Source organism: Cenococcum geophilum, assembly GCF_001692895.1.
Source record: "Cenococcum geophilum 1.58 unplaced genomic scaffold K441scaffold_47, whole genome shotgun sequence".
In the NCBI taxonomy this organism is placed as follows: Eukaryota; Fungi; Ascomycota; class Dothideomycetes; order Gloniales; family Gloniaceae; genus Cenococcum; species Cenococcum geophilum.
The window spans coordinates 851057-863586 of NW_027137605.1; the positions used below are offsets into that span (position 1 = coordinate 851057).

Here is a 12530-nt window from a genome sequence, read left to right on the forward strand (position 1 = left end):
TAAGAGTTAACGACCAAATAAGAAGTTAAACTACGTTAGACTAGGACGTTTTAAAATTATATAGAGGATTTTACCAGTTACGTTTAAGTTAAATTTACTAGCTAGGATAAAGATCTACCCTATATAGCATATTATAATACTAGAGCTAGTATATAGAAATGCTAAGCTACTAGTCTATAAAGTAGACACATATAGAGGATAGGAAGAAGATAAATAGTAAGTTTTAAAGATCGTTAGTTATAAGGATGTTAATAATAAAACATAATATAAGGTTAAGTAGATTGGCTATACTAAGACTACCTAGGAACTACTAGAAAATTTAAAGAACGCTATAGGAAAGGTATAGGAGTATTAAAAGAGATTAGGTTAGGTAGTATTAATAAAAAAGGATCGCTAAAGAATAAGTTACCTAAGGGGGACCTAAGAAGAGTAGTTGCCGAACTACTTAGATCTATTTCCTTCTTTATTAGAAGAAAACCCGTTTTTTTATTTCTAAGTTTCTATAAACCTTATTCTATAAGTTTCTACTTCTTAGAATAAACCTTTTTATAAACTTTCTTAAGACGGATTAACTAAGTGGACGCCGTAAGACGAGACTTAAGGGCCTATTGCTAAGTATTAGTAGCCTCCCGTTCTGCATTATAGAAACGGCGCAACTCCGCTAGAGTAATAGATAGTTTATTATCTAGCCGTGTAGCAGTAAATTAAACATAAGACCCTAAGATAAATTAATTAGGGAACTAGATAACTATTAAGAGTAATAGGTCGCGTATATTTAGTATTAAAGATAGAGTAAACGTTATAGGATAAACAAATATTCGCTTTAGTGCACTTTAAGTAAAAGAATGGTTATTGTAAAGATAGACTCGCCAACGTAATATAAACTAGCCCCTTTTTTAAACAACAAGAATATAGAGATGGTATAATCTCACTAAGAGATAATATCGCAGTAATAGTGTGAGCATAACGAGCAGTTAAAGACAAAGAAATTGCTTTAGGTATAATAAGTAAAGATATTAACCAAATTAATTAGACGGATATTACACCTTTAGTAAACAACTTGGAGATATTAGAAATCTTTAAGAATAAAGATAAAGAGGAGGGAGATAGTGTTACGGACGCTTTAAGTATAATATTACGACTACTTAGAGAAGAGATAGAAGAAGCTAGTTAGTTAATTTAGGTATAGTCTAGGATAGAGCCGATAGAACTATATAATGAGAAATAGTAGCCGAGGTTATATAATATAATCTATATAATCTATATAATTTACATAATCCGTAATAGAGTAAATAGAGTACACGTATATTACGTATAAGAAGGATTTTATAGGAGTACGGTTGTGTATTTAAGGACCCTTAGTTCCTACCTAGATAGTTCCTTCCTTATAGTAATTCTNAGAATANAATTNGAGTTAATCTNTTAGGCAACCACTCCACCAGTTGTTATTACGTTGTTGACTTTTATACTTGCATTTCCTATATACCTAGCCCATTAACAAGCCTATCGTAGTTCTTGCTATAAGGTTCCGTTATTGAGTCCACAACCTTTATAGACCGTAACGATACTAATACTATACGTTAGGTTAGGGCCTTAAGGACTATAGTAAGTCTCTAGGTATCTAATAACTTATTACTAGGTATAGGGGGTTCTCTAGCTTTAAGCAACTCTTAAAGTCGTTTAATTTCGGTATTAGCTGCTATAAGCTCCACCTAGGAGTTTAAGTTAGTTACTATTTTACCATTAGAGGTATTTAAGGGTCCTATAGCTGCTTTACCGGCTGCTGTATTTCTTAGTATAGTAGTAGGTATATAGGGTAATTTCTAGTAGGTTTTTATAGGGGTTCTAGTCTATACATATTCTATAGGTCCTATTATTCTTTTCTATTCTTTTTAGTTCTAGTTTATTTTTTAAGTTTTAGGGATAGTCTTTAGGTCTAATTCTATATTCTATTTTTATTTATAGTTTTATAAATTTATTTAAGTTCCTTCTTAGGAAAAAGAGTAGATAAGCTTTAGATAATATTAGCGACTTAGTTAATTAAGGTATAAGTACGGTAAGAGGGACGCGTAAGTCTATATAAATAGTAGTCTATAAATAAGGGTCTAAAGCTAGAAAAAGGAAAGAAGATAAGGGGCGGCGCCGCTTAACGTTGTATATAATCCTCTAGTTATATAACGGCAATTATCTAAAACTATCTAAAACTGTCTGCGATTGTCCGCCATAATCTACTAATATTTACTAGCTACAATCTACTAGTTTCCGCTAGCGCCGTAATATAAATTTAGACGAAGAATCTAACATGATACTCTCTACTAAAGCCTTTACCTAATCCTCCCCTAAATAGGCCTATAAAAAACGGAAAGTTTAGGCTGTAAATATATAGGCTCTCTCCTGTAAGCCTATTAGTAGTAAGCCGCTTATAAATAGTAAAGGAAGGCGATACTAGTACTGCAAGCAATATATATTTTAGCGCGATATAGTTACTACAAATATACGCTCTTATTTACCTAACGCCTACGGCGTAGTTATTAAGGAGGACTTAGTTATTAAGCGGGCCATATAGCAGAGCCTTTAGGGCCTGTTCTATAACTAAGGAGAGCTCTATACGCAAAAGCTTAAAAGGTAGAAAGAATCTATATTAAGAGAGTATATTAATCTAGCTCTAGTATACAACGCTTTTATACAGCTAATTATAGTTTAAAATCTACTATATAAGGCAATAACTTGGCCGGAGCTTTAAGTCCTTAATATAGTTAAGGATAAATTTAAACACTTTATTAACGCCTCTCCTACTAATCTTCCTACTGGTACTACTGCCCTTAATTAGTGGCTTAATCCAAGCAACTATATATACTACCCATCGCTCTACCGTATGGCAATAGATATCTTATCTATAATACCTATATTATCTAAGCCAGAGCGAATATTTTTAGAAGCCAAAGGGATAATTTCCTAGCAATAAATAAAGCTTAGGCTAGTAAATATTAAGCGATCGGAGTGCTTAAAGTTGTGGGTAAGAGGAGGAATTATAAGGGGCTGGAGAAGAGAGTTACTGGTAAACGTTCCGGGGGGGGGTGTAGAGGCCTCTAGGGAGACGTCGGTCACATAGATTTAGTACTACACTATGCCAAGACTGGTGATATTACCTATATCTACAATATCGCGATTATTCATTCATATTGCGATATTCTGATTGGCTTATGAATTAAATACGATATTGGGCCTATTTATTCATTCATTCATCATTGCCAACCCTGACGGAGCCTACTTTCAATTAAAACACCATGCCAAGACTGTACTATATTCAATATCAATATCAATATGGCCTCATACTAATATTGAATATTGATAACACCACTGCTCTGAGGCTGGCTGAAAATGTCTATGTCAGCGATTCCATGGCCTAAAGCGACCATTACCTACTGCTAGTGCTGCATCTCCTCTGCCTCATTCCCGGTTATCATTGCTTATCCACAATCTCGTACAATCCCATACTTTATAGAGTCACGTCGCCCCAGAACGGCATCAAACGGTGGATCGTATGTAGATGTGACAACGAAACGGGTGGGTTCGTATATGTTCCGTTGGTTTTGGAAACACCATACTAAATCCACATATCCCTGAGTCTCCATATCCCGCCCGTTAAATCGCCCCACAAACTTCCCGTACTCCTTATCTAACGGGGTGATTGCTCTACCCAAGACTTCCGTGACAAGTTTGGGTGATATCAGGTTGGATTCCGTAGTTTTGTCATAGGATAATTTCGCAAACCGCCATCCCGGGGTCGCAGTGTGTCTTTCAGTATATATTTCTATCGTGGCTGTTTTACGGGAAGCGGACTGCTCCTCAACGATTGTCAGTAATGGCGATGGTACGAGAATAATTTGCACTTGCCTTTCGCCTCGATCGTGCTTTCCCAGCTGGCAGGCAAAAGAGCATATTGCTGATTGGTCATGAGAGCCAAAGCAAGTGTGAGTGGTTTCCTTGATGGATCTTGTATGCGACACAACTCCGGTCAGGACTGCCGGGCACAGCCAACTTATATTAAGCAAGTGAGGGGTATGAAACACCGGAGAGGTCTAGCCTCATCTTTTGACCTGTCACACGTGGGAGAGCTGTAAAGGCAGGCTGCACCGGGGAGCGTCCTATGAAGTTAAGAATATTGGAACTGTCGGTCATGAGCCACTGAACACGCTTGAACAAGATCATCCTTGAGACTCATCGGCCGACCTACTTACAGTCTTATCACAGAAAACTCCACGATCACCGAAAGCCTCGAGGCCCTGGAAACGACTGCAGTGGGGCTGTGCAATCTGGATGCAACATTATCAAAGCGGCCTTCGCAAAAACAAATTTATACCCCTCTAAAAAAAATTATAATATTATTAAAACATATATATTTACAAGTTATATAATACCATAGCTAATACTAACGCATAGAAGATCGAGAAGGTCTTAACTAAATTGACGATGGGTGCCGATGCATGCAGCGCGCAGGCGGGCGATTCGTCTATTTTGCGCCCTAAGTTTATGGGCCGATAATATGGTGATCTCGGAGTAAGGCGTAACATCAGCGTCTGCCTGCCGCTTAGTCGCCCTGCGATATTCCAGCTAGAAATCTAGTGGTCCACGTTATTCAGCACAATGGCCATTCGTGGTGTGTTATCATAACTTACGGTAGTAAGTTTGCGCGTCCTCAGTGGGACCCGGGGCCAAGAATTCTGCCCACACCAAAATAGCCGAGATGGGCGCCCATGAGGCGCCCCCCCTATTTTACTATAAGGATACTCATTACTATTAGTATAGCTTAAGATTTAAGTAATATTAGGGTTTATATAAACTTTTAAAATATTTTAGCGCTTAATTAATAGCTAATACGCTTACTTTAAAAATTAAAGTAGTTATATAAACAATTTATATACTTCTTTATTATCTTATTAATAAATAATTATAATAATTTATATCCTAATTATAGTTTATATATGCTATAATATTATTATCTATTTAATAAAGCTCTTTTAACAAATTTAACTTAAAAGGCTATTAAGAGTTCTTTATATAAACTAAATTTAAAAACTTTAAAGTATTGAAAAAGTACTTTAAACTATAACGTTTTAACTACCTAAATAAGCTAGTTACGTAGGCGACCGACTTAAAATTTGACTAAAATTAGCCAACTTTATATAATAATAAATATTTACATATTTAAATATGTAAATAATTTATAGGTTTTTAATATTAAAATTTTAATTAATTGATTTTAGTTTAAAAATAATTAAACCAATTAAACCAATTAAATAATAATAGAATAAATTAAATAAAAATAAAACTAATTGCCTTTAAAGGATTTGTTATATAGGTAAGATAAGTATATAAATATTTATTTTTCAAATTTTGTATTTATATATTAAGTAGTAGTAAGATTATTAATATATAAAGTTAGCTAATATTATTATAATTTTAGATAGCTCGCTTAAGTAGCTAGCTTATTTAAATAGCTAAAATATCACATCTCTTTCTAATACTCTATATTAGTGACTTAGCCAATTAAGGTACAAGTATAGTAAGAAGGATATATACTATAACGGCACTATTATAGACCCTAGTTAGGGGCTTATCTAAAGCCTTAACGCTATATATACAGACGTATTCTTTCCTTAACCTTCTTTTAATCCTTATTTTAAAATTCTAGTTTACTAGCTACTAATAGATCTTATTCTATTAACTAATCCTTTATATTATTCTAAGGCTATTATTAATTCTACCCTTCACGGGCGCGCTAAGGCTTATTTAGAGGGCAAGTGGTAACGAGTTTGCTATAGCCTAAAAAAACCAATTAATAAAAACCCGCGCTAATACGCCTATAACTTATTATGGAATAAGTATAAGCGGCGATATTATATAGCAAAGTAGATACTATTAAGCTATATATATAAACTGCGTAATAAAGTTAAGACGTTATATAAGGAAAGAAGGTAAGAAAACGGGAAGAAAGGGTATTGTAACGGGACTAGCCCAGTTACAGTAGGAATGTCTCAGTAAAACACTCGATAGATAAATTCCAACGCTTTAACTAAATTCTGCCGAATTCTGCTAGCGTAATTAACTTCTGCTAAATTCTGCTAGATTAATCAAATTCTACCGAAGTCTATTAAAGACCGCGTGCGTATATACGCACGCATTAACCACTAAGCCCCTAACTATTTAATTATATAATTCTCTTATTATTCCCTTCTCTTCTTTACGCAACGTCTTATTTTTAGCAAGAGCTATATACCCTTAGATTTAGATAGAATTTATATTATTTCTTTAAATCTTCCCTAAAGTCTCTCCACGCCCTTATATTACGTTACGTTAATATTAATACCCTTAAAATAGCAAAAAACTTAAATCCGCTATGTTAACAATTATAGCCCTAGTTAGGGAATAAATAACTATAATGTAGTAGTCCTTTATGGATGCCTTGGCCCAGTAATAAATTATACTAGAAGCTTAGTATTAGTAATTAATTAAAGCAATACGTAAAGAACTCTATAATGCTAAAGTACTTACGTTAGAGACCCTAACAGTAATACCTGCAAATAAAATTAAAATAACTATATGTGAACCTAACTTATTAAATACGAACCCTAAACTAGTAACGGTAGCTTAACTTATACCTATAATAAACCTAGTACCTACTACGAAATCTAAAAAGCTCTTTAACCCTCTAATTTTCGATAGAAATTAAAATAACTTACGTCCCTTTATAACTAAGCTTTATCTTAAACTTTTAATAAACTATAACCGATACCCTACTAAAGCTAGTAAGATTAGCTATAGAATGTCTTATTTAAATAAAGACGCTATATAAACTATAGACCCATTCTTCTATAATAGCACCTTTATTAATTTTAAAATCTTTATCTCTCTGTTAGAATAAATATATAATAACACTAGCCGCGAATATATAGCTGTTACTAAACTTAAGAACCTACGATAACGGAACCGAGACTTTACCAGCTTCTTTTCGGAATTTTTAGGCCTTATTAATAAACTAGATTAGAATAAAGCTACTAGAGTTACTACTCTCTGTTAAGCTATTTTAGATAAAATTAGAGTATAATTAATAGGTAGAGAACTACTAAAGGATTTACCTAAATTTGCTATAATATATTAACGAATTAATAAAGACCTCTAATATAATAAGTAGACCTATTCTCTAAAGCTAACTATATTTTGCGTTTAAAACTCTATAAAACTAATATATACCCTAAAGCGCAATCCATCTCTAAGACCTAAAAGCCTTATATATAACCCTATGGACCTTAACGCCACTTAATCCTATATACCCTTAGGAACCGATAAATAAAGAACATAAGCTATAAATAGAGAATGTTTTAGATATAGAAAAAAGGGATATATTTAAAGGGATTGCTAAACTTACCCTTTTAAAAAGGTCCGCCGTAGCTCCTCTTAGTCCTTAAGTTACACTCGTTTTATAAATTATACTTATTTTATAAATTATACTTGGTTATTATAAAGCGTCTTACCTTTAGTTAATTTAGAAAATAAATTATCCTAGAGCTAAGTTGCGCCTTAGGATAAGAAGTGGAAGAGTATAAGTATCTAGGCTCTTCTAGCGCTAATATATAACACAACCCCCTTAATATACTTAGCGAAATTTAAATACTTAGAAAATAGAAGGAAGTACAAATTCTTATAGATAGCGGAGCCACTAGTATAGGCTTTATTAATACAAACTATGCGAAAACTTAACGCTTAAATTTAAAGAAACTTAATAAGCCTTAAGGCCTATAAGGCTTTAATAGTAAGCCTTTAATATACGGCGAACTTATACACTATACTCTTATAAAGATATAAATAGGCAAACACCTTAAATATATTTCCCTATTTATAATACCCTTAAAGCATTATAAGGTAATACTTAGACACGGATAGCTAAAACGATATAACCCTTTAATTAGCTGGGTTAAAGAAATACTAAAATTTTGTACAACTTACTGCTAAAGTTATTACTTAAAATACTACTTGCCCTATAAATATACATACAACTATTTTAATTTAATATAATATAAATTGCCCTTACTATAATTCTTAAACTAATATAATAAAGTTATAACTATTAATCGCGGTAAAGAATATAAAGATAATATACTAAAACCCTTTAAAATTCGTATAGTACAAGCCGCACCCTTTTATTTATTAGCAAGAAAATAAAACTATAAGATCTTTACTATAATACTAGAAGATATTAAGAAGGTGTTAAAACTAAAGCAATATATTAACCCCCAACCTCTTATACCTAAAGAATATTATAATCTAATTAATACGTTTAAGAAATGATTTATAAACTAACTACCCCTATGTTAAAATAAGTATAATTTTAAGATAGAACTTAAACCTAGTATAACGCTAAAGTTTAGCCCGTTATATAGTATATTATAAGAAGAGCTGCTTATAATATAATAATATCTTAAAGAGCACCTAGAGAAAGGATTTATTCGCCCTAGCTAATTACTATTCGCCTTGCCTATACTATTTATTAAAAAACCTAAAAGAGGCTTAAGGTTCTGTATTAATTATTAAGCCCTAAATGCGATTATAATTTAAAACTAATATCTAATTCCTTTGCTTTAAGAAACGCTTAACTACTTAGTAAAAGTATAATACTTTATAAAGCTTAACGTAGTTACCGCCTTTAATTAAATCCGTGTTTGTGAAGGGAATAAGAAGTATACGGCTTTCTATACACAATAGGGACTTTTTAAATACCTAGTAATGCCGTTTAGTATAAAGAACGGTCCTAGTACGTTTTAATAATATATTAACAATACGCTTTATAAATTCCTTAATATATTTATTACTATATATATTAATAATATCTTAATCTATTCGTCTTCGCTTTCTAAGTATTAGAAGTATATCTAAATAGTCCTTAAACGCCTATAAAACGCGGGCTTATAATACGACATTAAGAAATATAAGTTCTATATATCTAAAGTTATATACTTAGGCCTGATTATATCCCGCAATAGAATTAAAATAAACCCTAAAAAAATCACTATAATTATAAACTAGGAAAGTCCTAGTAGTATATAAGACATCTAAGGATTTCTAGGATTCGCAAATTTCTACTATTAATTTATTAATTACTTCTTAAAAATTATTTAGCTATTAGTAAACTTAATAAGAAAGAATATAAGATTTAAATAGACTACTAAATATAAATAAGCTTTTAATAACTGTCGGAACGTTAATCACGTGACGTAGTCACGAGACTACGAAGCGAGACTAACTGTCTGACCTTGGAGCAACCCCTTTCTTCAAAACAACAATTAACTACCAACTTCAACACCGCATACGTACCACTACAAGTGATATTCGTGCACGTTGATAAAGCGAGTATACCGACAATAACCTAAAATACCGTTTTATAACTACTTTAATTCTTACCTACTTTAATCTGGACCTTAAATATATCGTTAAAATAGACTTATTTAATTATATACTAGGAGGAATATTATCGCAATATAATAAGAACGGTAAGCTACGCCCAGTAGCCTTTCTCTCCTAAAAACTTACCCCTACTAAATTAAACTATAAGATATATAATAAGGAACTGCTTATAATTGTTAGATGCTTTAAATAATAGCGTCTAGAACTTAAAGGATTGCTATTCCTAATACGCGTATTAATGGACTATAAAAACCTACAGTACTTTATAACTATAAAGCAATTAATATAGCGCCAAATTCGTTGGGCCGAATACCTCTTATAATTTAACTTTAAGATTATATACTAACTTAGCAAACTTAATTAGAAGCCTAACTTATTAATATAATAATTATAGAACTTACCTATAAACGCCTCTAATAAACGGATTACAAATTAATTATAAATTCTACTACCCCTTAAATGCTTTAAGAAACTACGCCCTATATTTCTAAATGTGGAGCTTAATAGGAATAAATTGGAAATTAATAAGTAGGATATAGAAATTAATAAATTAATAGAGCACAAATACAAGAACAACCCTTAGATAGTAGATGTAATAAAAGTAATTTAAATAGGGAAACGGCAATATAAGGATATTACACTCGCTAAATGCGAAATCTGTAATAATTAGTTATACTATTAATAGAAGATAGTAGTCCTAAATTCCAAACCCTTACAATTTAAGATACTCAAATTTATATATAATTCCCCTATAGCAGGGCATCCTGGCCGTATAAAGACCTATAAGATTATCTAATAAGTATATTACTAGCCGATAATATATAACTATATATAAAAATACGTTTAAGTATATAGAATGTGCGTATATAGGAAGACCTCTTATATAAAGAAGTAAGGAGTACTTTAACTATTGCCAATTCTAATATAAAGATGGCAAAATATCCTAACTAACTTTATAGTTAACCTGCTTAACAGTAATAGGTTTATAAATATTATAGTAGTTATTAACTATCTTACGAAAATATAATATATAATTCCTATAGACTTAATTAATGCAATATTAGTAGCCGAATATTTTATTAAGTACGTTTTTAAGCTATACGGACTTCCTAATTTAATAATATCTAACTGTAAAAGCTAGTTTATTTTAGACTTCTAGCAAGCCCTATATAAACAATTAAGTATATAAATATAACTCTTAACTATATTTTATCTGGAGATAAATGGTTAAACTAAAATTATAAACGTGATTATAGAATAATACCTATAAATATACTGCTCCTACCTACAAGACGACTAGGAAAAGTGGCTACCTTTAGCTAAGTTTACTATAAATAATATAAGAAACAAATTAATAGGCGTAACGCCGTTTTACGTAACCTACGGATAAGACCCTTAACTTAGATTTAAACTATAACCTAAAATTAATATAACAGGACCTATAATTAAGAGGATTTAACTAATTAACGCGTATAACTTTGCTAATTAAATAAAGTAGTTAATAGAACTATTATAAAGTAAATTAGCGTACGCTTAAATAGTATAAAAATGGCATATAAATAAAGGACAAGCTCCCGTATAGGACTTTAAGGAAGGTAATATAGTTTTACCTAAATATACAAAACTTAAAGACTTAACGACCCTTAAAGAAACTAGACTAAAAGTTTATAGGCCTATACTAAATTAAGAAGAAACTAAGCCTATACGCTTATAAGCTTAAACTGCCAATTAAGATAAAAATATATTTAACGTTTTACGTAAACTTACTATAACCTTTTAATCTTAAACCTCTACTATTATTGCCGTCTGTCGCGCATCTACCCCACCATTAAAACAATATACTCCCTATAGCCCTACTAATATAGCTCTAATTTATATAAATAAGGGCTTATTTTATAACTCTACTTTAAAGAGAAGAAAAGGAGCTCTTGCTGTACCTAGCCCAAAAAGACTGAAACCAACTAAAAGAACCCTATAAAACACCTAGAGAATCCCCCTAAGATATATGTATCGTAGGGGAGGCATACATTAAACGACGGTGATTCGCACTTACGCGCGACCGCTAGAACCACGCCTAGTAATAGCCCTCTATAATAAAGACGGGTGAATACTACACTATAAAGCGGAAATACCTTTATTAAAAAGGCATCTAGTAAAATATAAAGCCTACTAGACGTGTCTAGTACCTAGAATTGCGGGGGAGTAACCGTTAGCTATAACAATCTAACGCAGTTAGTAGAATAGCTTCGCTAGTCTAGTAAACCTTAGGCGCCCCTTTAGTAAACCCTTAATTAAATCCTCTAACGGCTAAGCAAAATTAAAAATAAATAAAAACCCCCCTTACTGGTGAACCGCACCTAGGCCGCCGTAGTTATACTTCTATAGTATAGGGAACTTACCCCCCTTAAGACAATAACCGGGTATATAATTATAATATAACCAAATATAGAAAAAGTAAAGGGGCTTAGGGGATAATTAGAAACAGAAGTCCTTATAGAAATCCGTAAAGAGGTCTATAATACTATTATAGTCCAATACCTTAGGAGCGGAGACATTAGAGTTACCCTAAAGGACTAATAGGCAAAGGAACGAGCTATAAGGGTAGGGGATAGGCTAAGAGAACGTATTGGCATAAAAGTACTATAAGGGGATCTTGTAGATAGGGGGCTATAAGGACACGATTGGAATAGGATAAATTAGTGAGAGAAACAAATCCTTAAGGAGGTAAGGCCTCTAGGATCATGGAGACTATATACTACAGGCACGTACCTCTAGCACGTAACTGGTGACCATCTAAGGGGCGTCCGGGGGTTGTCCTAAGGGCAACCTAAGGTGTCCGCAATAATATCCCTTATATTACCCCCCCCCTTCTTACAGTCAGCCCCTAATCGCTATTACCTTACGGTAGGGAGATTATAAGGGCTTATCTCGGAAGAGGTTTGGAGAGATATTAGAGAGGTATTGGTATGCCGCTATATATCATCTATCTATCTAACCCCTACTTTAAACTCCTAAAAACCCTTAATAAGGAAAAAATATAACTAGAGAAAAGACGTAAGGATTGCTAG

General features: G+C 32.4%; 1 protein-coding gene across 1 annotated transcript; it reads right to left on the minus strand.

The window, feature by feature from the left end:
- Positions 1-3127: 3127 nt before the first annotated feature.
- K441DRAFT_617821 (uncharacterized protein) lies at positions 3128-4310 on the minus strand. Its single transcript, XM_067645817.1, has 3 exons — positions 4242-4310; positions 3898-4171; positions 3128-3848 (listed from the first exon to the last, which is right to left on the minus strand). The coding sequence occupies exons 2-3, from the start codon at positions 3940-3942 to the stop codon at positions 3471-3473; spliced, it is 423 nt and encodes a 140-aa protein (XP_067499948.1). The 5' UTR covers positions 3943-4171; positions 4242-4310; the 3' UTR covers positions 3128-3470.
- Between the last annotated feature and the right edge of the window lie 8220 nt (positions 4311-12530).